General features: G+C 44.7%; 1 protein-coding gene across 2 annotated transcripts in view; it reads left to right on the forward strand.

The window, feature by feature from the left end:
- Nucleotides 1-24,708, forward strand: part of AFF4 (ALF transcription elongation factor 4) — a 45,885-nt gene that overhangs the window by 1,051 nt on the left and 20,126 nt on the right. For both annotated transcript variants that reach the window (XM_005523698.3, XM_088063454.1), the window contains exons 2-5: nucleotides 15,528-15,654; nucleotides 16,989-17,765; nucleotides 19,044-19,088; nucleotides 19,962-20,048. In XM_005523698.3, the coding sequence (XP_005523755.2) occupies nucleotides 15,532-15,654; nucleotides 16,989-17,765; nucleotides 19,044-19,088; nucleotides 19,962-20,048 (1,032 nt within the window). In that variant the 5' untranslated portion in view covers nucleotides 15,528-15,531. The remainder of the gene's footprint in view (nucleotides 1-15,527; nucleotides 15,655-16,988; nucleotides 17,766-19,043; nucleotides 19,089-19,961; nucleotides 20,049-24,708) is intronic.

A 24,708-nucleotide genomic window follows, 5' to 3' on the forward strand; every position in this document is an offset into this window, starting at 1 on the left:
ATCATTTTCTCAGGAATACTGGTGATTTTAAACATTCCCGTGTTTCCAGTGACGGCAGCCAGGCCCCCACCTGCCCCTGTGGGACTGGACAGGCCCTTCCTCAGTGTCCCTCTTTGGAATGAACTGGTTCTGCTCAGGGCTGTGTGTTTATTTCTCACCTGGGTTCCCTCCCAGCTTCTGATCTCTCAGGTGTATTTCTAGTTCCTGACATTCCTTTAAAACTACTGAATTCTTCTTTCAGGTCCCTGGCAAATGGGGATTTGCAGCCTGGGGGGGTTATTGCAAAACAGGGTCTAGTGAAGTGCTTTGCAGGAGTGGTTGTGCACCTGATTGGTCATTTCATGGTCATTTCATGTCTCCTCTAATGAGGGAAACGTGATTAAACTCCCTGTGCTGCTGTTGTGTGTCAGCCTCGAGGTGTGGGACCGTCCCAGTGTCACACTGGAGTTACTCAGTGGTTGTACTGGGATGGGAGCAGGTCTTGTTGGTCAGGAACAAAAGGGAAAATTCATCTTTTGGCATTAGGAATATCTTGGCTTTATTAACGTATCAATGTCGATGTTTGTCATTTCCTGCCTCCCGTACAGGGTGTTTGCAGCTCTGTGTGAGAGCAGACTGTCCCGTGTTCGGGAGTGAGACAATCCTGGCATATCCTGAGCTGGAAGGGACCCACAGGATCATCCAGTGCCGCCCCTGGCCCTGCAAACCCCCAAACAATCCCAGCTCCATCCCTGGAGCGCTGTCCAAGCTCTCCTGGAGCTCTGGCAGCCTCGGGGCCGGGACCATTCCCTGGGGAGCCTGGGCAGTGCCAGCACCCTCTGGGGGAAGAACCTTTCCCAAAATCCAAGCCAAACCTCCCCTGGCCCAGCTCCAGCCCTTCCCTGGCTGCTGTCCCTGTCACAGGAGCAGAGATTGGAGCTGCAGCCCTCAATGAGCTCTGACCTCAGGCTCCTCCAGCAGAACAAACCAAGTGCCCTCAGCAGCTCCTTCATGGTCCTTCCTCACCCTTCCCCATCCCCATGTCCCTTCTTTGGATGCTGTCAGCGTTTTATCTTATTTATGTTGTGGCACCCAAAAGTGCCCCCAGGACTCCAGTACAGTTAAACAGCAATGAAGGAAAACACTGAATTTCAACTCTAATCTCAAAAGCTGTCTCAGGTTCCTGATATTTCCTCTAAACGTCTTTGCAGTTCTTGTTTTATGACTTCTCTCCCTGTCTGAAACATTGAGCGAGTGAGACTGAGCCCCTGGGGTCAGTTTTTGTGTGAGAAGCCACACAGCAACCTACAAAAATAATTCATATTTATATGTTTAGCATTCTTGCCAGTTCTAGTGACCTGAACTTGATAAAACCCCAGTGAAATATGACTTGGATTTCTAGGATGTTTTTTTTAGGAAGCTGGAATGTGCAGATGCTTTTGCATGGTTACGACCCAGATCTTTAATGAGAAGATGCCACATTTCTGTCTGCACAAACCATAGAGTTTGCTTCTTGGGGGCTTTGTAGATAAAGAGAAATCTGTCCTGAGGTTGCAGCTGGTCCATGACAGGGTGGCATTTGCACACCAGTTGCTGCTGTGGCTGCTGGCGGGTGTGTTCTGCCCCGGTGTTTTCCAGCGTGGGTGCTCCCGTGTCGGATGTGACTAAGGACATCTGTGACCTGTGCCTTACTGACTGAGACAGCAGCTCTGGCATCTTCTGATGCCTGCCACCAGGGACTCTGGGACCAGGTGCTGGTGGAGCTATCCTTGTGTCCCTCACTGCGTTTTCAGTGAGCCAAAGCTGCTCGTGACTGCTCCCTTCCCTTCCTGCTCATCCTCTTGGTTTGGGAGTTTTTGTGATCATCACTGCTCGTCCTCTTGCTCAGATCATCAGAAATTTGCAGTGTTGAGGGCGGAAATACTGAGAGTTGAGTTTTGAGAGCTGAGCCAGGAAAGCAGCACCTCTGCCATAGGCAGATTTGGGCACATGGAGAGAGCTTGAGCAGCTTCCAAGAGGCCACAGCAACATGTGTGCTGAGCTGGGAGGAGTATGAGTTACAGTGTGGTGTTTGGAGTCCCCCAGTGTGAGGATGTAGGGATAGTCTGGAGTTTTTGGTGACTGAGGTTTCTTTTCTGTGGCAATAATTGTTCTTGGCCACATCATTTCAGTTTGTTACTCACCTGTGGTTTGCTCTACAGGCCTATTTCCTTTCCCCCACTGCTGTGGTGTCACAGTTATCTTCAGCAGAGGCTCAGAAATAACGAAGTTTGAGATTAGATACTTAAACTTCAGTTTAGATTAGATCAGATCCACTGAAGGAATCCTTCCCTGTGAGTGGCCAGGCCCTGGCACAGGGTGCCCAGAGCAGCTGTGGCTGGCTCTGGATCCCTGGCAGTGCCCAAGGCCAGGTTGGATGAGGCTTGGAGCAGCCTGGGACAGTGGGAGGTGTCCCTGCCCATGGTGGCACTGGATGATTTTTAAGGCCACTTCCTACCAGAATCCCTTGTCCTCCTTTGCCTTCAGTGTCTACCTCAGACCAAAACCAAAATGAGGTTGGTGCCACCTTCTCTAAACTGGGAGAACAGAACACCCCGAGCTGTGGGGAGATGGAGAGGCTGTAGGATGAAGAGGGAGTGTCTGTGAACGAGTCAAGAAACTTTAGCAGATTACATTTAGCTAGAGCAAGGTTAGATGCATGTAAAATATCTTGCTAACTGTGTTAAACTAAGAAAATAAGCAATCAAGTTCATAGAATTGCAAAACTCAAGATGAAAGAACTTGTGTGGCAGTTATTCTTCTCTTGCAGGATGGTTACTTCTCTGCAGTCACTAATGACTAAGGAGATGCTCTGCAGCTTGTGAAATGACAGGGCTGCTGTCAGTGCTTAGGAAATCCAAGCACAGCCCCTGCTCCTTCCTGTCGCCGAGTCTCTGCTGAGCGCACTCAGCCCCTGGAGCTGTGCCGTTCTCTGGCCGTGGCTCTCTCCTGCAGGAGTCCAGGTTTATTCTCTTTTTAGCTGCTTGCACTAGATGCCCCTGTTCCAGCTGAATTAACACTTCCCAGTTTGGAGCAGCACTGGTGCTCTCTGAGGTGACCGTGTGCTCCTTGGGGCTGGGCCAGCCTCCGACGTGCCGGCCAAAATTCTGCGTTCCCTGGAGCTGGGAGGTTGTTGCCTCACGCACTCGTGTCTCAGTCAGTGTCTGCCATCTCCCCAGGCTCTCAGACTTTACTACTTTCCAAGTTTCTTTCTTCATCTCTGTGTTTCAAACCCCTCTTTTCCCTGTCTTTTCTCCCCAGTGTTTGGAGTTCCTCAGGTTGTCTTGTCTCTTGTTCTCACTTGGTTCATTAATTCTTGCTGATGAGTGTAAAACCTGGGTTATTAACTGCCAGTAGCACCAAATACCAGCAGGAAAAAAAAATCTCCTTATACTCCATGCTGCACAAACCTGGAATAAGGGAAGTTCTTGCCCTGAAGTCTTGAACTAATTTTCTGTTAGCAGCTCATTAAGAGAAATCTTCCTGTTCATCTTTTTATGGAAAGCAACACCTCATGAGGCAGATCAGAGCCCTCTTTTACTGACTTTTTTTTTTTTTTAACAGTTCATCTTAGTTTTTATTCATGTCACAGCATTTATTGATAAATTGCTTGAACGTGCTGCTTTCATGTTTTATAATTAAACAAATAGAGTGTACTTCTGCTAATGTGTAATCCCGTAGTGATCGTGTTTTCCAGGAGAGGCGGTTTTATCACTCCCTGTGGACAGGTGTGCTCCTCTGCATCCCCACAGCAGTTTCCCACTATTCCCAGTACTGCACTGGGAGCATGAGGAGGGAGGAGACCAGAGGCAGGGTAATGGTGTGCTTCTCTTCAGCGTGCTTGTTCCTGAAGGATTGATGTTCCCACGTTATTTGCAGTTTCCAAGAGCAGCTTTAAGCTGTTTCTGCCTTGGGCTGGAGCTTCTCAGCTGCCTCATGGAGGGCAGAAATGAGCCCTGGAATGGTTGAGCTCCTCCTGCAGCTCCTGGGGTGGCTGAGAGTTGGGAAGTGTCAGGAAAGGTCTCAAACCAAAGCAGATCCCGAAGCTTTGAGCTTTTCCAGCTCTGTAACCTTTGCTGTGTGTGGTGTTAGAACGGGAGGGCAGCCAGGTTTTGGTGTTGCTTTGTCATCTCCTGGAAGTGGGGATGAGCCCTTGGTGCCTCACTGTAGCTGGGTCATACATCACTTTTACTGACAGGCATTTTCCAGTTTAAGAGCAAAATAAAGAATGTTTAATTTGCAGAACCAGACACTGGGAAAACGATGTTTGTGATCAGTGACAAGTTAAACTCCTGAGACAGAGAAAACTCTTTCCACTTGTCCTTAGCTGGGATTCTAAGATTTCACCGAGGTAAATTGTTCCAGAGTAGATATTTCCCTCGACAGTTGGTTCCTGTGGAAACTTCACGCCATTGAACAGTCATTCGGTTTTTCACTTTATTTTCCTTTGAAAGTCCTGATGTTCACTTTCCTTGGTGTGATCCTGTTGAAGGTGTCTGATTTTAAATGTGTTGGATACTTATATTGGTTGTCTGCTATATTTTTATATAAATCAGGCTTCAAACACTGTGTACTGCCTTGTATTTCCCCATTCCTGCTGACAGGACTATAAGAGCTCAAACCTGATCATAATTGTCCAGCTTTGTGCGTTCACATGGAGGTTTTTTTTTTATTTCTGCATTTAATTTAATTTCCAAAAGACGCTAAAGAGATTTCAGTGATGGAAGTGCTTAAATGGTTTTAATCAGGCTTTGATGTGCACAAATCATTAAAGCGAGGAGGATGAAGAGATAAGAGTCCACAATTCCCTTTGTATGGTTTGGCTGCAGAGGAACTCACAGGAGGAGGAAGTGTTCAGGAAATCCCAAAGGCGCAGAAGCAGCGACAGGACAAGGGAAAATGGCCTCAAGCTGTGCCAGGAGAGGTTCAGGCTGGATATTGGGAAAATTCCTTCATGGAAAGGCTTCCACACGCTGCCCAGGGAATGCTGGAGTCCCCATCCCTGCATGGGTTTAAATTAAGTTAAAGTGTGCATGTGGCACCTGGGGGCTTGGAGCAGTGGTGGGCAGTGGGAATGGTTGGATTTGAGGAACTTGGAGGGCTTTTCCAGCCTAAACAATTCTATAATTCTGTTTTTCCCACAGGGAAAGGGAATAGCAAACCGAAAAAAAGCTACATCAAAATGGGAATTTAGTTTGTGCGATGTCGTGTGTTTCGTGGGCAGAGGAATTACCAGAGTTTCTGTGGAAAAAAAAATAATTTGAGAGATCTGCCAACGTAACTTTCCAGTGTTGCATTGCAATTAACATAAGCATTTCCTTATTTAAAGATAATTTTAAAATTATTTGGTCAAAATCCAGATTTGAAAACATTAAGATGGAAATTTCAGAAAATTGGATATGGGAAACAGGTTGAAGAACTTAAAGGAACATATTGTAACTTCAGCAAGTTTTCCTTGCTTTGGCATAAATAAAATGAACCTGTAGGAAAATGATGAGTGAAAAATGCTTGATTTGACAAAGATCTCCTAATATTATTGTATTTCTGTAACTTCAAGAGGCCTTGAAGCACAGATTGTCCAAGAGGTGGTTAAATGGATTTATGTACTGATATTTTCCCCTTCTCCTGGGTTCTTTTTATGTGTCCTCTATGGAACAGAACTTCCTGAGAGTTTGTTTTTGTGTTTTAAGGAGGTTTTTATATTTTGGATTGAGGTGCTGTGTTTCTTTGGCATTTCCCATTAAACCTTCCAGTTCAACTCCAACTCTTACTGGTGTGGAGCTACTGTGGCCACATGGAATATTGGTTTAAATCGCCTGGTGAAGTTTGGGATTTCTAGTTAATTAATTTATTTTTAAAAATATATAAAAATCCCAGCTTTAATTTAGCCTTCTGATGCTGATAGGATGAATTAGCATCATATTATAGCATTGATTTGCCATGCTGGAAGCTGGTGTTTGGTGTAAACCAGCCTTTAAAAGATAAAGGGTGAAAAGGTTTTTCCTAGAGCAATTGCTTGTGCTGAAAGAGCTCCACTAATTATATTTAATGAGCAAAAAACACAAGTAAGGACTTTGCACTGTGACACATTCTTAGCCAATAATTACCAGAAATATGTTTTAATAGGGGAGAGTTTTAACAAGTAGTCTTCAGCTTAAATTTGTTAATCACTAATAACCTCCTAAAAATTACTTTCTTCAGTATTTTTTCTTCAGTTTCTTTTTTTTTTTTTTCTTCAGCTTTCTCCTTTTTATTTTTTGTGTAAAAAGTTGCATTATTTCCTGGCCACATGAAGCAAGGTCCATGGTGAATTGGCATTCAAAAATGTTTTTGTTTGTTTCTTCTTATTTATTCAAAGGAATGTTCAAATCCGTCCAGTCATGATCTGCTGACAAACTTGAAGCTCAAGATGGTCAGAAATGGGTGTGGTTTAATCTTCATTGCTATTTTAGAGGTTGAAATTTGGATCTCATTAGCTGCTCTAATGGGCTGATTCCTTGCTATACAATTTATTTCAATGCATTATTCAATTTTTAAAAAATTATTATGTGTGACTATAAATACTGAGTCATACCTTTAAAAAAATTAATTTCAACTTGTGCTTAGAAGTTCTTCTAATTAATGGAATTAGTTCTAATATTTTTAATTAATGGAATTAGAAGGATTCCATTAATTACACCCTCAGCTAGGGGTGTCCATCAATGCCTGGTCCTGTTCAGCACAGCCTGGGAGCTTTAGCTGCTCTCACCATGGAATTTCTGTGGTGCTTGGAAGCAGATTTGGCTTTTCCAGAGACATTTCCAGGCTCCAGCTCTGACCCAGCTTGCTGTGAAGTTGCCTCTTGCATGAAGGGTTTTGAAACCCAGTTGAATTCTGTGTTTTGTAGTTTCAGGTCTTTTGGTTTAAGCCCACATCCAGAAAAGTGCAAAAGGTTGTAAGAACTTCAGGGGAAAAAAACCCAAACATCATTATTATGGGAAAATATGATGTCATTTATATCAAAAGAGTTTGTACAGCTAAATTAACACTTATCAACTGTCTTCGGGAGGTAAAAGACATTACACTAAATGCCCTGTTACTCAGTGGGGACAGAAATACGAATGTTTTTCTCAGTCTGCTCAGGGGGATTATAAAGTTCAGGTGGCATTTAGTAGGTAGTATGAGAAGTGAAAACTTTCCAACATTTTAGGCAGTGTTTGTTTGGAAGCACAGCACATCAAAGCTGTGGCTTTCCTGCTGCATTTCAGCTTCCCTCTGTAGATACTTTTCGGGCCCTTCTTCTCACTTCCAAATTTTTTTGCTCTGCCTGCAAATCTTAAATGCTCCTCTTCCCGAGGTTTTTCCTGAGTTTTAGCTACTCTGTGCTCTCATCTTTGGCGTGATTAAATCTAAAAAGAAAGTTCGAAGGTTCCAGAAAGCATCCCAGGTCTCAAAGCTGTCATGCTCTGACAGCAGATTTTAGACAGGTAGGAAATGATGCTGAGTTTGGTGAACACTTTGCATACAAGCTAGGGCTGAAAATTGGGAGGGGAAAACTTGTATTCCCACTTTTCTGGTACTCAGAATTGCGGATTCTGTGAAATCTTCGAGCTGTAAAGCAATCCTAGAACTGCTGCAGCTGCCAGTGGGGAGCACTGGCCCTGTGAGGGTTCAAGCCATCCCTTTTGAAAAGATATTGATAATAATTGATGATAATTTAGAAAATATATCGATGCTGACATGGATCCAGCCCGGTGGTTTTGGTGCTTCCCCTGCAGCTGTTCTGGGAATCTGCGCACAGATTTCCCTTTAGGCCTCTCAGTTGTTCTGTGGCTCACCCCGAGTGGTTTCCCGTGGTTCTGAGGAGAGTTAAATCATTGAACAATGAAGTTTTTCATTCTGATTGCTCTGCTGAGCTGCTCCCCAGCATCCTCCTGCTCTTCCTCCATCCCTCACAGCCACATTGCAGAATCATTATCCCAAACCCTGATGCTCAGTTCAGTGAGGGATGCAGCACAGTGGGTGAACTTTGGTCGTGATGGGAAGTCCAAGATAAATGTCCTGTGGGCCAGTGCAGACAGATGATCTTACACTGGGGCTGGAGGAAGTGACAGTTAAACCAGAGTAAAGTGTCTGATAAACTTCTTCTCTCCTTTCTTTTCCTGTAGTTGAGATGGAAGAAGGATGCGAACCTCAAATGTGATTTTCCCTTTTACATTTTCACTCCTAGTTTAGATGGCACCTCATTAAAACCTTATCTGCTGTTTCAAATCTTACCCAGAGCAGATTTATTAGAGAATTTCTGTCAAGTGAATCCTTTCTTAATCCTAATGCCACAGAGTTCATAGCACTCAAATGTAATGATGTCTTTTATGAAAGTAAATTATTGGGAGGAAGTCAGAATGATAATACCCAGATTAATGTTAGATGTCTGAATAACTATTGCTTAATAAAATCTAAATGCCAATTGTCTTGGCGTCAAAGTTTAAGCAGGTGAACATGTAGGCACAGGAATTGGGTTATTAAGTTTCTGCCCAATTAAAGGGCAGAAATTTGTTGGGAAACTGTTGGAATATGCTTTGGTTAGCCTGTGTGGACATGAAAGAATTGCATGTAAAAATGCTGAATTTGTGATGGTCCATCTTTGCACTGGGGGAATTAGAGACTCCCAGCGATGAGGAGTGGAAAGGATGGGGAGGATGTCCTTGGTTGAGTGGGAGATGGAATTGTGCTGAGCAGAGATTTAACTGAGAAAGAAAAGAGTGTTCCTGGGGGATGGCTGAGCTCGAGGTCAGCCTGCACTGCTGGACTTGGTGATCTTCTCAGGGCAAGGAATTTCAGTGCCTGGTTAAGAAAGCCCCCTGTTCCTCAGAGTAGATACTGCAGGATGAAGCACACAGAAACGCAAAGGCTTGGGAAGGCAAAGTTGAAATTCAGCTTTGCTGAGCAGCAGCAACTTCACTTCCCCCTCCTGTCTGGGGCTGGTTCTTGTGGCAGGAGTTGGTTGAGGCTCCGGTGATCTGACCTGGGATCCTGACCTGCCCTTGGGGTAGGTGCAGAAAATGACAATTTTAGTGGCTTTGTGGTCTTACGGTGTCAGTCCCTGAGGTTCTTCTCTGAGTCAGGGATGGCACTGTGGCATCTCCCAGATTGGAGGGACCCTCCCTCTGCTCCCTGGCCATGGAGAGAGGAGGAGGGAGCAGGGATCTGTGCTGTCACTTGCAAGGCTTCCCTGTTCCACCCCCATTCCTGAAGAGACAAGACAGAAAGGAGGGACTGAAGTCCTTTGAGGAGCTCTGCTCCCTGTGAAGGAAAAGAGTTGGGAATTAATTTCTGTGTTCAGCAGGGAGGGGGGACCAGATGTTTTCCCTCTTGGGTAGCACTTCTGCACAAAAATGAGACACTTCAGATGTGTGGTTGTGCATTTTTGAGGTCCCTAGAGTGAATAACATCAAACCAGTCTTGCAAATTCTTGGATATAAACAATTTTAAGCTATTTTAATAGCATGATTTAAAAATGGACTTAGAAATGGTTATAAATGAGCTGCACTGCAAGTGCAGGATTTAGAAATGTCCTCCTTGACTTGCCTTCTAAAATCCAGTTGCTGGCAGTACACTTTTACCTTAGTTCTTTTACCTTACCTTGGCAGGAGGAGTGGAACTGGATGATTTTTAGTCTCTTCCAACCCAAACCCCATTTTTCCCTTGCTTCTGTGTGCTGAATCTCACCTATGATGAATGACGCACCCAGTTCTCATCTGGACTTGTTTAATGAAGTGTTACACTTGCAGAGCCTCTTTCTAAAGGATCCCCAAGTCCTTTTCCAGTGGTTAGTGTTGATTTACAAATGATCCCTGGAATTCTTCTATGCACCTTTGCTGTGTGTTGGCTTCTCAGGTGGAAGATGCTGACTGATCCCCAGGTAACCTGGTATTTGTGGGATGAAGGGGACTCTGGCAGCTCAAACTCCAAAGCAGGATGTAATTCCTTGCACCATCCCTTGTCTGAGGTGCTGGAATTAAGGCCGTGCTCCCACAGACAGTGCTGTGGAATTTCAGCTAACGGTGGTGAAGGATTTGTGCTGCTTTGTCTGGGGAGCAGCACAAGTCCAGGCAACATCGTGCTTGGTGGGGATTTCTGGGTGCTGCAGAGCTGAGTGGGAAGGAGAAGTGCCTGCAGCAAACTGCTGGCTCTGCCCTCCCTGGGAGTTCTTGTCAAACATTAACCAGACCTAGGCCAGCTCACTTTTTTATTATTTTTGTTTAAAGCTTTTCCACCCTGAGTATGTACAAAGGTGTTCCAGACAGCTCTTGGGGCACTTCATGATCTTCTTCCTGTTGAATGTGCAGTAGGAATTCCTCATGGAAGGGTGGGATAGAAGCATTTGTGTTCATACTGTAGGAATGAGAAGCATTTATGTTTCAGTTAGTGGTGAGTCTGATTTATATTTGTATCATATTACCAGTACGATTGTGTTTGAATTGTATTCCCAAGAGCTCACATGAGACCTTGGAAAGAGTGGGAAAGTTCATTCTCATCAAAATAGCTGAGCAAGATGATGGCTCAGGGTTTCCTGTGTTCACCTGTGCGGCCTCACCATGTGATACTGAGTTATGGGATAGAATTTTGGGATACTGCTGGTGTCACAACCTTTCCTTTGGCAGAGCAGATCCCATGTGCACCAGGAGCCATCCCAAACCAAATCCCCCTCCCTTGCATGGAGCCTTTGTGTCAGAAGGGGAGGGACAGAAACAGAAAACTTCATGCTTTTGAGAAGTTGAGTTTTTTTTCTCTATCTGGACACATACAAAAAACTACTCGAATTCTTTGTAAACTCTTGTTTTTACTTGTGTTCCTTATTTCTGTTATAAAATTCTGAAGATGACTCTGCTGCTTCTGTATTTGCACCATCACTGTTATCCTCTAAACCTGTCCTGGAGAATGGTCCTGTTTGTGGTTTTTTTTGGGCAAAGCTGTATTGTTTTAGTAGGAAATGTATTTTTTTTCTGTGTTTTTCTTCTTCACCATCACATAGAAAGTGAAAGATTATATGTACACTTCTGTAAGTAGTTCTTGGTGACACCAGGGCATGTTCCTCTGTGTGTGTTGGTGTTTTTGTGTTAATTTTGTTGTTGCAGGGCAGTTATTTTTCAATCTCTCCCTTTTTAAGCAGCTCCTCTGGGAGTGTGTATATGTTAAAAGCTGACAAAGTAGCATTTTATGCTCCTGCACAAGATTTCAGGGCAGGATTTGTGGTGATGCTCAAGCTGGGAGAAGTGTCCTGTGCCAGCTCCTGACAGGCCCCTTGCCCATGGTGAAAAGAATATTTGAAATAATCAACAGGCATCTCTTGATGCAACATTAAGGCAGCTTCAGGTATTTTTAAATGCCTTCTGAAAACATCATTCCTTGTTACAGGCAGGCTCTCCAGCTCTTTTTCCCTTTCCTTTTAAGAAAAAAGGATGAAATCATGGGAGCTGGGTGTGCCCCCGCAGCTGGGTGTGCCCCAGAGGGAGCTGGGATCCTGCACGTTCCCTCTCTGCCCCTTTATCCTTCTTGGCCAAATGTTGTCAAACAAAATTGGGGTTTCATCGCAGCCAATTAACCAATTAACTGTTTGATTCCTCTTGCTCATGAAACCAATTGAGATTGAAGAAGCCCTGGAGTGAAATGAGGATGTCTGGCAGGAAGTGGAGGTGTTGCAAGCAGGCTTTGAAGATGCACTGGTGGCTGGGTGAGGTGTGGTGGGTCGGATCCCTGTGGATGGGCTGCCTCTGGAGGGTTCCTGGTGCCAACCTTTGATGGTTTTGCCTCACGGTGCCTGGGAAGATGAAGAGATGCTGCTGGTGCTGAGCTGGAGTGAGGACTTGGGTGCCTGATGTGGTTCAGGGGGGTGAGGAGGGTTTGCCCAAGGTCCTCTTTCTTTTAACAGCTTTGCCAGGAAAGCTCAGGCAGCGTGGGTGTGCTGGTTGGGGTTTATCTTTAATCTGGAGTTGTGGTCCAAAAGTCCCAGAGCTGGGATGTGCCCCTTGCCCGGAGCTGAGGAAGGTGGGAAGCAGGAGGAGAAAGCAGCAATTTCTGCCATTTCATACCACAAGTTACACATCCAAGGTGATGATCTCCCAAACCAAAGCCATGCCCTTGTTGGATTAGGGATGAACAGAAATGCCAAATGGGATTTAGGAAGAGGTTGGAAGGAGAAATGAAAGCTGTGTGTCTGCTCTGGGTGCTGCGGTGACTCGGTGACTGATGCTCTTGGTGTGCCTGGAGCAGCAGCAGATGGTGGTTCAGGAATCCACACAGGGGGAGGTTGGCTCAGGAGTTTCTGTGAATTCCCTGCTGGATTTCCTGCTTGCTTTCAACTCTTCTGTTGAGCTGGAGCAGAGGCATGAGATGTGAAGGGTTGGTTGTGCAGGGAAGCCTCAGACACAGGGACTGTTCAAAGTCCAGTAGGGCACACTTCAGGAGGAGTGACTCAAACCATGTGGAGTTCAACTTCCTAAAAGTGGAAATACTCTGCTGTGCTTTAGGCCTTTTTTCTGAAGGTTTTAGAACTTCTCTTTTCCTCAGATGTGGAAACAGAGATGACTTTGACCTTTGCTGCAGGGACATTGTTCTGGCTCTCTCAGCCTGGCTCTACTCCTCCTTCACACTTCAGCCCAGGCCACCTGGGAAAAGGGGAATTTCAGCAGGATCATCTTGACAACAAATTCTTCATCTTCCACTTCCAGGCCTGTGCAGGGAGGGAGCAGAGGTGTTGTCCTTTTTCCCAGAGGATGGGGTAGGAGTAGTGGGAGCAGTCCATTTTAGTGGCTATTAAAGGTTTGTTACAACTTCAAGTGGTCTGAAAACTGAACTCCTGCAGTTTCCTTTCCAAGACAGCCCAAAACAGGTTATCTGCCTTTCAGAGTACCTCTTCTTGCTTTTCCTGAGCATGGGAGCATCTCCCTTCTGCTGGGCTCATGGCTGTGGAAGATGTGGGCTTGAATGGGAAGTTGTCTGAAGCACAGAGCTAAGGAAGCCCCACAGACTTCCTCTATTTACACATTTAATGCTGGCATGATTTTAATGGCCCTGTACACATTATAGGCACTTAAAATAGCTCTTTGTGAAGATTGGATGATTAGATACCAACAAGTCTAACTTGTATCACAGTCAAACTATTTTCTTTAATAAAAAATGTAAAAGAGCTAAAAAAACCTAAACTAAATCCCCATACAGTCAAGGTGACTCCCCATGAGGGTGTTTCTCATTTACTGTATTACAAAAGGCTGGGGGGGAGTGGTTAAAACTGTCATTAACTGGTGTTTTTCTGATGACTAATTTTACATTGACCTGGGCAGGGACAGCCAGATCAGCTCTGGGTTTGCAGCAGTTCAGATCTCAAGTGAATCTTTGCTGTAATATTCCTTTTTTGTGACAGTGTTGGTACAAGTGATGTTTTTTTTTCAGCTCTAAGAGTTATAGGAAATGTTGATGCAATTTTAGAAGATGTTGCTTGTCTCTGTAAAAAATAGTTAAGGTCTTTGTAAATATTTAACCCTCTATTTGGAAATCAGAGATGTAAAACTCTTTGTTAAGATTATAATATTCTGGTTATATAGCTGTATGTAATTCCTGATCTTAGTGTATTGGTGGGAATGAACCCTCCAGAAGCAGAACATTTCTATTCCCTGCCTCAAAATTTGCCTTTAATAGTAAATGCCACGGACTCAGACTGTTCCAGTTGGCTTTAACTGATCAGTGCCTATAATTAAATCTGATATTTATCTGTGTTGAAATCCTGCATATGTAACAAATTGGTCTGCAGTCTCTAGAATGAGCTTTTTAAGCCTCAAACTTCTAAAACAAGTTTGTCATCAATGCCAGAATGATCCCAGGAGTTTGCTGGCCACATTCCAGTGCACAGGTCCCTCTCTCAGCCTTGATGGCCACCCGTGGTTACATGAGTTCAGCAGGTTACAGGAGAACTGGAGAAAAAAGTGATTTTTCACATAAAATATAAGTTGTATTCATGGGTTTGGTATCAGCACAGAGTTGGGTTATGCCAGTGCTTGTACCTTGTTTGCAGGGCAGGGAAATTCAACAAACCTGGTGCCTTAGAAAGCATCAAAGATCTCAGCTTAGCCCTGGGTTTAGTCTGCTTTGGGCAGCCTCTAAGATTTCATTGCTTGCAGAGCCGTAGACAAAGTGAAGTCAAATGGGGAAGAAATGTAAGAGGCTGAAATGTTCCTGAGGTGAAAATACTCACATTTTAAAAACTGAGTGATGGGGTGAAGTTTCCTTGTTGAGAATGCAATAGGGGGGGTTTGCACAGCTTTTAGATTCATGCTCTAACAAGTAATTTATTACTTTCAATAATCAGACAGCCATCTAAAGACATGAAATAATTATTTTCTAAGCAGCCAACATTTTCATTTTAGACTCCAAATTATGTGGTGGAACACATTCTTTCCCAGATGCACTTACTGTACTTTGTGCAGATCAGTAAAGAACATTCCTACATCTCTTGAAGCAGAGTTTAGCACATACTGTGGCTGCCCCTGGATCCCTGGCAGTGTCCCAGCTTGGACATGGGCTGGGAGCAGCCTGGGACAGTGGATGTGTCCCTGCCATGGCAGGGCTGGCACTGGGTGGGATTTAAGGCTCCTCCCAACCCAAACCGTTCTGGGTTTTGATGTTAAAGGAGTTAGTGGCACCTTATTTATCATCTCATTTTGTTCACTCCTTTATGTCCCAATGCTGTGTCAAGCTCAGAAGGAATCTTTTCCAACCTCTGTGTGTGTTTTGCAAGAATTTGATGTATTTCTGTGAACACAAGCAGCAAGACCAAACTGCAAAGGAAGGTTTAAGAAGGGGGATTGGCAGGTTTTTAATCTGCATTTTTGCAGTAGGAGGATATGGTCCAAGGCAAAAGGTGCATTATTGCCAGAACTTCCCTGAAATTACTGCTTTGAGTTGAAATGCCTTTTGGGAATCAGGGAGGGAGAGAGACCTGGAAACCACATCAAAGCTTGAGGTTAGAATATATTGGAGAGTGGGTGCCAAAAAAAGGTATGTCAGCACCAAAAATAACCCTAATCTACAGGAGAAGTCAAGCACTGAATGGGTGGGGGGAAGGCAGAACATCTGGGGGATGTGGGGGAGAAAAGGTGTTTTAGAAATGAATGGGAGATGTTTGGCGTGGGCTGGAACCGAGATGATTCGAGCGGGTTTGAAATAGTTACTTGCCTGAGGACTTGGTTGGATATTTTTTTTCAATTTTATTTTTTTTATTGCTGCATAAAGTTTCCCTGTTAGAAGCCAGCTGTGGGTTGGGGGTTACAGCCCTTTGGAGGGGCTGAAATCTGACAGTTTGGAGGAATTGTGGCCCTGAGAAGGTTCTTAACAGAGATCATTCCGTGGCCAAAAAGGGCCAGAGGCTGCTTGGGGACATTTAGATCCCTCCTTTGGGCACTGTCATCCATCCCCTGGGTCCTCACATCCCTCCTGCTTCCCTCTGTGATCAGGACTGATCTTTTTGCTCGTAGCAACATGAACCGTGAAGACCGGAATGTGCTGCGCATGAAAGAAAGGGAAAGGCGAAATCAAGAAATTCAGCAGGGTGACGAAGCCTTCCCACCCAACTCTCCTCTCTTTGCTGAACCATACAAAGTGGTGAGTTCCTGCACCTCAGAAAAATGCAGGTTTTATGGCAGAAATCACATGCAAGTTAATATTTTATTTTTATCTGCATTCTTGTTAGATCGAAAGCTCTTATGGCAACCAAGTGTTTAAACAGGGCTTGAAAATAAAGCTGGACAGTCCCAGCTCCACTGGCAGATTTATAATGCTTGGGAAGGGGAGGAACCTTTATAGGGAGTGAGAAAAGGGAAAATAAAACCATCAAAATTTTTTTCTTTCTTCACTTTCTATACAGTGACTCAAAACAATTAAACTGTCCATTATGTGATGTCAAATTGCCAATTTTGGGGTGCTTTTCTCACCTTTCATCAATGTAATCCAGACCTGGATAAGTTCAGGAAGAGAATGTTTAAATAGGAGGTTGAATTTAAATGCTGGAATGTTTGATAAGACAGAATTATCAGCTCTGCCTAGTGCCCCAGTGGTTTGTATCTGAAGTTTTAGTTTGTTTTGAAGGAGTTGATTCTGTTCGTGGTCTTGCACAGCTTTCAGCCTGTGCTGGGTTTCCTGCCAGGTTGCTTTGCTGAACAGAACTGGAAAAAATAACCTAATTCTGGAATAACTAATAAAATATTATTTAATATGTTAATTACATAGTTGAAAACTCACTTTGAAAGCGAACCCTTCCCTTGTAATTTCAGCTGGTTTGCAGGAAGTAAAACATGACTGAAAACTGTATTCCTGCAGGAGGAAAGTTGAGAAATACCTGGTGGATTTTTTATTCCTGTCCTCTCATCACTTTCTTGTGCTTGATAACCAGATTCCACATGTATGACGTTAACTGGAGCTGGTTGGGATGCATGGGGGAATGATCCATGATCCCAGATTTGGAAAACTAAATAGTTATAGAAGAAAGAACCCTTTTAACTGTGTGCAACAAACATTGTGCCAATATAAATACCAATTAAAAATGACTTACAGGGGTGAGGTTGATTTTCTTTTACTACTAATTAAAACCTTATAGGATTGATGCATTCTGTATTAGAGAAATTACAGTCTGTAAGGTGACAGGAGGCATCTGCAACATTGGAACTTGCATCCAGCTCAGCAGTGCATTATTTGATTATTGCTGGTTCAGCTGTACCTGCTGCTGAATTTTCAGTATGTTTTAGGGAGTTAAATATGCATTATTACATATTTTCAATATGTTTTAGGGAGTCAAATTTCTGTTTTAAGAACTAAAATTCAGAATTTGAAACGTTGGCAAAGAAAGAGTCGAAATTCAGGTTAAGTGCTGTAGTTATCATCTAAATGTGCCTGAAGTTGTGATCCTTCTAAATCCTGACTTTTGTGGCTCCTTGTCCCAGACCAGCAAAGAAGACAAGCTGTCCAGCCGCATCCAGAGCATGCTGGGGAACTATGATGAGATGACGGATCTCATCGGGGACCGGCCGCTGCAGAAGATCGTCGCCATTCCCAAGCCCTCGGTCCCCGCCGCGCCCGATGACAAACCCACGCCCGGCTTCTTCGGCGAGCAGCGGCACGGCGCGGGCTCTCACCAGAGCAGCAAATGGACCCCGGTGGGGCCGGCCCCCAGCACCTCGGCCCAGTCCCAGAAGCGCTCGGCGGGGCTGGGGGGACACGGGCAGCGCTCCGGGGGCGGCGCGGCCGGCGCCGGGGCCCGGCACGAGCGCGACTCCTACGGCGGTGGCCGCAAGAAGGGCCAGCACGGCTCGGAGCACTCCAAGGGCCGCTCCGGCAGCCCCGGGAAGCCTCCGGCCGTGTCCTCGCTGGCCTCCGGCCACTCGAGAGCCCACGGCGGCGACCACCACGGCAAGGACCACCAGCGCTCCAAGTCGCCCCGGGACCCCGAGCCCAGCTGGGACTCTCCCTCCCGCGTGCCCTCGTTCGCCAGCGGGCAGCACTCGAACCAGTCCTTCCCTCCCTCGCTAATGTCCAAGTCCAGTTCAATGTTGCAGAAACCCACTGCCTACGTCAGGCCGATGGACGGGCAGGAATCCATGGAACCAAAGTTATCCTCGGAACACTACAGCAGCCAGACCCACGGCGGCGGCGTCAACGAGCTGAAGCCCAGCAGCAAAGCGCACCTGACCAAGCTGAAAATTCCTTCTCAGCCGCTGGATGTAAGTTGCTGGCTGTGTCCTGCCTTCTCACATGTAAATCCGCTTGGGCTGGGATTTTCCAGCGTCTCCAAAATCCCAATTTGCCCAACCCAAATGGAGTTTTTAGTAAACACTGTGTTTGTGTTACTCAAAGCGCCTTCACCTAAGCTGTGTTTTCAATGGGGAGCATAAAAAGTAATTATTTTTGTCTTCTGCTTCTTCAGTGTGGATACTGGGATTTTTATTAAATAAGGGCTGAGGCGTTCAGAAAGACTTATTTAACCCCAAGAGGCCAATTTTCACAGAGAATTTCTCTAGTCAGGAGTTAGGGAAATTGTAGGATATCCACAAATATTTTGACAAGCTGGGTAAATACATTGTTGTTCCTGGGAGCTGAATTGACTTAGAGTTGTTGATACAATCTGCCTGTATCAGATTTTCTTTTGAAGTGAGTAGCAATTACTAGATGTGATTATTATACCTTCACACCAAATTGAACAGGGTGCAGAACTTTTATCAGTTGTGCTGGATATAAAATCCTATTGGGTTAACAACTTGGAGGAGTTTGGTGATTCTCCAATCACTAAGACACTGACTCCAGCTCACTTACAAGGAGAGTGCCTTTCCTAGTAATAAACTCTCATTTCATCTCCTGTCTAACTGCTTGAGTTAGCCAGAAAAAGGCCCTTGTTCCTGGGATTGCAGCAGATAGCAAAGTAAGATCCAGCACACAGGTAAGGAAATGAGAAATTTATTTGTGAAGGCTTGCCACATCAATGCTGATGCAGTGAATCCGTTAGTAGCTTTGCTTCTTTCTGCTCGTGGCAGCCAGGGATGCAGAAGATTCATAGTTTGGTAATTATTGCTGTTTCTGGGATCACTCTGTGATGCATGTTTTACTTGGGAACGCAGTTTGTCATTCCTGTGCATTCACGGTCCTGCACTTGAATTCAGATATTATCCTGGGGCTGCTTCCAGGAAATGACTGAAAGCTGTGATTCTCTTTCCCCTCTCTACAAGTTTTTAATATCACTGACTGCCTGTGATCACTTTAACTGTCAAGTGAACAGTGAAAGATTATTATCACAGTTTTATAGATGTCATGTATTTGCTTTTCATAACTGTGACTCATGCCATAAAAACATGGATCTATCTGATATTAAAATTGATGAAAAGAGCAAGGGCTGTTTGTGTCTATGTAGAGTCCACATGAGTCACAATAAGGATTGAAGTTTGTTTTTAACTGTTTGTTGACCCTGGAAAATTTGGGAGATGTTAATTTTGAATTTTGATTTGTAGGCATCAGCCTCTGGTGAGGTGAGCTGCGTGGATGAAATCCTCAAAGTAAGTTCTCAGTGTTCTTGTTTCCAGCTTTGTTGAAAATGCAGCCATGGCCAAGGAGGGAGAAGGACTCTGCAGTTCTCAGAACCTGTCCAAGTGCAGGTGGTTTCAGGAGGCCTCTCCAGGTGCTCCTCCAGCACAGGGAGCCTGGGCCAAACTGGGAGCAGAGCTGGACTCTGGGTGTTGTGGTGTGCACATCATCTCCTGCAGAGCCTCTCTGCATTCCTCCTCCCTGATAACCAGAACTACACTTCTTTCACCAAAGTACAGTTTTGAATCCTGATATTTTACATTATAGTAAATGCTTTGCTTGGCCCATGGCAGCACTTTTCCCCCTCTCCTTCATGGTTTATTTTCACAAGTCCTTTTACTCCTCCTGTGATCCCCTGTCCTATGTCTGCTCTCACAGAAGGATTGTCAGGTCCCTCTGGAGCATTTCCATGGCTTATTATTTCCTGGGACCTGTATTCCAGGGGCCTTGGAGATGCTCTGAGAGATTTGGAGCCACTTTCCAGCTGCAGACATTTGATTTCCCCCCTTTCCTCAAACTCTAGATGTTTCCCTTTCCCAGGATTCTTCTTCCCACACACTCTGAAAGGATCAGACTCTGACTTGCACTGCAGTTTATCTTCCAAGGCCAGCCAAGTTGATTGATTTATGCCTTGCTGCTTGTTATTATGTCATAACTCTCTTCTCATGGGTAGCAATTTAACCTTCAGGTTTACATGCAAAATCTTTGTTGCACATTTGGGAAATTAAGATTTGAATATAAAGCTTAGTGAAGGGTTAGCAATGAACTGAAAATTGAAAGAATCCAGATTGCAAGTTGAAATCTGATTTATTTTGTTAATAGCTTTCTTTTTTGTTGTTCTTTAGGAGATGACCCACTCCTGGCCTCCTCCACTGACTGCCATCCACACCCCCTGCAAAACTGAACCCTCCAAATTCCCCTTTCCAACAAAGGTCAGTGCTGAATCAAACAGTGGATGCTGTTGAAAAAGTAACTCCTATTAAAGATCAGGATTTTGGAACTCCTTAATTCAGTTCTGTATAATCTGGGTTTGTTTCAGTGCTTTGTCCCTCTTCATTTTTCTTCACATCATCTGTCGGCAGTGGCCTTAGGAAAAACGTCCTTGGTTTTCCTCTGCTTTGCACAGACAGTCTGCAAAACTTTATCTATAACTACACTTTATCTATATTACCCTTTTAATTTTTGTTGGAAAAATTCAAATTTTCAAACTTTTGAAGCTTGAAAATGCCTTTGAGCCCTTTCCCTAACAGGGAAATGGTTTGTTGCACCATTTTGTGTAGAACCGAGTGAGTTTCCCTCCATGTAGCAAAACAGAGGCTGAATGGTAAATGCTGAGAAATTTCAAGGAAGCGTTTCTGCATAAACTGAATTTTCCTCTTAGTTTGAAGTTCATTAATAGTTGTATGAGGTTTTTTTTTTGCATTTTCAATTACAAAAAATTAAGACTGTTTAAGAATCACATGTTTTGCTGAAGAAATCACTCATAACAGAAGATCCTCTTCCCAGCCTCCTGTGTTCTTAAGAACTGCTGAAGGGTTTAAGCAATTAATTCCAGAGAGAAATCCACCTCTGCTGCTGTTGACAGCGCAGGGCACGTGTCCAGGGGAGCTGCTGGAGCTGACACCTCTGAGGAAGGAATTCTCCTCCCCTGAGGCTGGGCCTGGCAGCTCCAGGGTTCCAGGGCACACTGGCACCGGGAATTGTTTGCCTTGAGAGCAGCTCTGCAGGATCCTGGAAACCCAGGACAGGCAGGGGAGGCAGCTGTGGGTAAAACCCAGCATGGGGGGCTGACTCACCCAGGAATTCATGGTCTGGTTCCTGGGTCTGCTGATTACCACTAAAAGATTCGATTCAACAATGTGATTTTTCTCCAGACTCAACATCTCTCTGGGATGAATTGGAGTGCTCCACCCCTAATTTGGCAGAGCTTCAGAGTGAAGAAATTGCACTGTTTTTCTTTTAGAAGTTACCTGTGTAATAATTCAGACCGTGCTCTCTCTGACCAGCTGTTCTAGACACCACTTAATTGCTCTTAATTTCCTGTTTGATCCAAATTGCTCCCCAAAACAGAACATCTGAGGGAATAATTTTAAGAAGACTTTCTCACTGAGGTTTCTACTGTCATCTCTCTAATCCCATCCTTTAATGTGAATGCTTTGACATGACCTTCCTTCAGCCAAAGGTTCCAGTCCCTGTTGGAAGGGCACATCCACAAACCTCCTGGTGAAGTTCAGATTCTCATCCTGGCTGGATATCCCAGAGCCAGGGGCAGTCCTGCTCTGTGGGACCTGCATTTGGCTTCTCTTCAGTATCAAAAAATGCAGGATTTACCATTCAGTTCTCAGCTTTACTTTGGAAGGCATACCTAGAAATAAATCCTGTTTTCTGTTTTGCTAGCATTAGATCAATATTAATCTTGCAAATATTACTTTTAGTCAGGGTTTATTTGTGTGTTATATAAAACTGTCAGCCTGGAAATAATTCATACCTTTTCTTATAAGGAAAGACATTCCACACCTTTCCTCATCACCAATGGTCCTTATTCCACTGCTTTGACTACTCATTCCTGAACCTTTAGGGAGATATTTTCCCTTTGCATTTTTGAGCACTCTTGGCTGTGGGGCTGATTGGTTTTAGCTTCCCTGGCATTTGACTGGGTTTGGGAAGAGGAAGGTGTGCAGAAATCCACGTGGCCGTGACACAGAGACCATGTAACGCTGCACAGCTCTGGTAATGTTTGAAATGAAAGGTGGCTTGTGGGGCTTTTTGAACCTCTCAGCCTGGATTGTGTCTCTTCACCCAGTTTGCAAAAAATTCCATTTATGGCTGCTCCAAGTCTTTTGACTTTTTGCCAGCTTTTTTATTTTGTGGCTGCACATCTTAGCCATGGAACTCTGTCAAATTCTGTCTCTGCAACCAAAGCCTATAATTTCCTCTGCCTTCTCCCCTCTGTCATTCTTGGCAGCAGCAGCTCTGCAGAATTCCAGGGAGTTAGTGAGCCATAGGCCTGTGCAGTCTGGGCCCAGAGCAGAATCCACCAAACAAAACACAACAGTGGTTTACTTTAATCAAGCAGTTCTGTTGGAGGAAAGCTCCTTCTCTTTAATACTGTGCTCCATTTATTGCCAGTCATCTGCTGAAATGTTTCACAGAATTGCCCTTGTGGGCAGAGCTTGGTGTGTTCTTCCTGCTCACATAAAATGATGCTGCCCTTGGTGCACCACTTGATTTTATTTGTCAGACCCTTGGGATGGGATCACTTTCCCTGTGTGTAAGGAGCAAGTAACTCCAAGGAACCCAACCTCCTGACTGGGGCCTCTCTGGTTACTATAAATATATCTAATAGCTCCCAGGAAGTTTTTGGATCAGAAGAGAAAACTCCACGAAAATAGGTCAGGGAAAGTTGTATGGATGCTGTGGAAAAATGCAGATTCCTGTGTCTTGATAAAAAATGTTATCCTGTGATCTAACACTCTATAATTTTGTCCATGGGCTCACAGTCAGACACTCAGAAATCCAGGCAGTGTTTATAAATGCAGTGAGCAGCCCAGCTGCTGGCTGGGAGGGAAGGGGGAGCCTGGCTGTGCTTGTACCTCTGCAGAGGTGGCTCTGTGCTGCAGAACTGAGGCCAGCAGGGTCCCTCCAGCCATCCATTCCCTGCTGGGATACACAAACCTCCTCCTGAGAAGGAGAAATGGGATCTGACTTGAGGTTTCAGGTATTAACTGGGAATGGGCCCCATTCCCCTTGGCCAGGGCTGTGGGATGGGAATCCAGCCCTGCTGCCTCCTGTCCAGATGGAGAATTCCTCCCTCCAGCTTTCTTTGTCAGAGTTTTTGTTTCCTGCTCCAGTGTCTTCCCTGTGTAACCTCAGTCCATTATACTTTGCTTTAAAGGGTTTCCTTCCTTTCAGTTGTTTGCAATTTCTTTCTGAAGCAGAGCTTTAGAAGCTGCTGCTCTAAATAACCTGGGAGTTGAAAGTAGAGCTTTTTTTTTTTTTTTGTCTCTGAGTTTCTTAAAGAAATATGTATCCAGTAGATGGCAAGGGAGTTGGAAAAAGTTGCACATTGAACCATAACACCTCATTAAAGTGCACTTAGCTGAGAGCCAGTGCTTTGCCTCTGAAATAGGAAGTTGACTCAAGTGAGCAATTAGGCAGGTGTGCTCTGCAGAATTCCCAATCCATGTGCTGCTGGAAGGGGTGCCAGTTCCCCATCCCGTGCTCCCCCAGTGCTGTGGCTTTGGAAATGTGGAGTTTGTAGTCTTTATTTCTTTTTTTCACTCAGTTTGTTGGTTTGGCTGAGCTGCCAGTGGCAGTAGGAAACCAGGGATTCACACCTGCCTCCTCCTACCTGTGCAAATGATAAAAAATTGATTTATTTTGAAGGAAGTGTGGTTGTTCTCAAGATTTCTCTCCGTCTTCGCTTTGCTCTTGAATTCTTTCTTAATTTTTTTAAATTATTGTTTTTATTGTCTCTTCCTTTCAGTTAGTAAAGAGCAGAGGTATTTGAAACACCTCCCAAGGAAAGCTCCTTAAAAAGTTCTCCATCCACAAAATTCTTGTTCACTGCATTGTTCCATTTTTGAAACACAAAGCTGAGGGGAATTGGAAACATCTCAAGGGTGCTTTGCTGTGTAAAGCTTTTGTGTGTTTAAAAACTTCATTCTGTAAATTGCCTCTGTAACCACTGCCTGGCACTGGCTTGGTGCGAGGGAAAACCAGGTCACAGGTGTACCAGAAAAAATGGAATTCATTGTTGAATTGTAGTTCTGGTTTGCCTTTGCCAGAGCATGAAAGTGAAATGTGTGTTTAGAACTAGAAATTGAAAATATTTGACTGGATTTATTTTTCTGGGGCCATGAGTTGTCCTCATTTTGAAATGAGGTCAGGAAGGTCCTATTTTAAAAAGGCACTTGAGCCTGGAAGGGAGTTTGCAGTGGCTCAGCAGCCTGTGTGTATTTGTTAAAACAATGGTTTAGGATTTCAAAAAGCTTCATCATCTGCTGTGTCTTGGGAGTCAGAATTGGAGCTTCTGAAATGGGAATACTGAGGGTGATACAAGTGCTAAAATTTGCAAGGCTCCTGGCTGGTTTTATAGGATATTAGAATGAAATTCCCGTGACTCTAGGGCAGCAATTTATTGTTCTTTGTAGCAGATCTGGCTGTTCCAGGCTGGAATGCTGTGCTGCCCACCCAGGCTGGCTTTACCAAGGACCCACACAGAGCCTTTGGGGCAGAGTGTGCAGAGCTGATCACATTTGAAACCTCACCTTCTCCCTAAGGCTCCTTTGTGGCTGAGGAATAATTTCTGTTGAGTGGTTTTCCCTGTTCCCATTGCTGTGTGTGCCTGGAGAAGGAGAATGAGAAGAGTCGGAAGGAAAATATTTCAAACAGCAGCAGAGTTTGTGTGTGTATGAAGAGCATAAACAAACATCCTGAACAGTTCCTCTCCACCCTAAACACAGAGGAGGAGGGGATTTGGGGAAGTCACCCAGGGATTTGGGAGTTTCAGCCTTGATGTGCCCTTGGGAACAGCAGGAAGTGGGTGAGGAAGAGGAGTGTGAAGGCGTCACCTGGGGTGCCCCAGGGCCC

The sequence above is a fragment of the Pseudopodoces humilis genome, chromosome 17 (genome assembly GCF_049639895.1).
Source record: "Pseudopodoces humilis isolate 2021_Gansu_Grassland_sample_001 chromosome 17, ASM4963989v1, whole genome shotgun sequence".
NCBI classification, from domain to species: Eukaryota; Metazoa; Chordata; class Aves; order Passeriformes; family Paridae; genus Pseudopodoces; species Pseudopodoces humilis.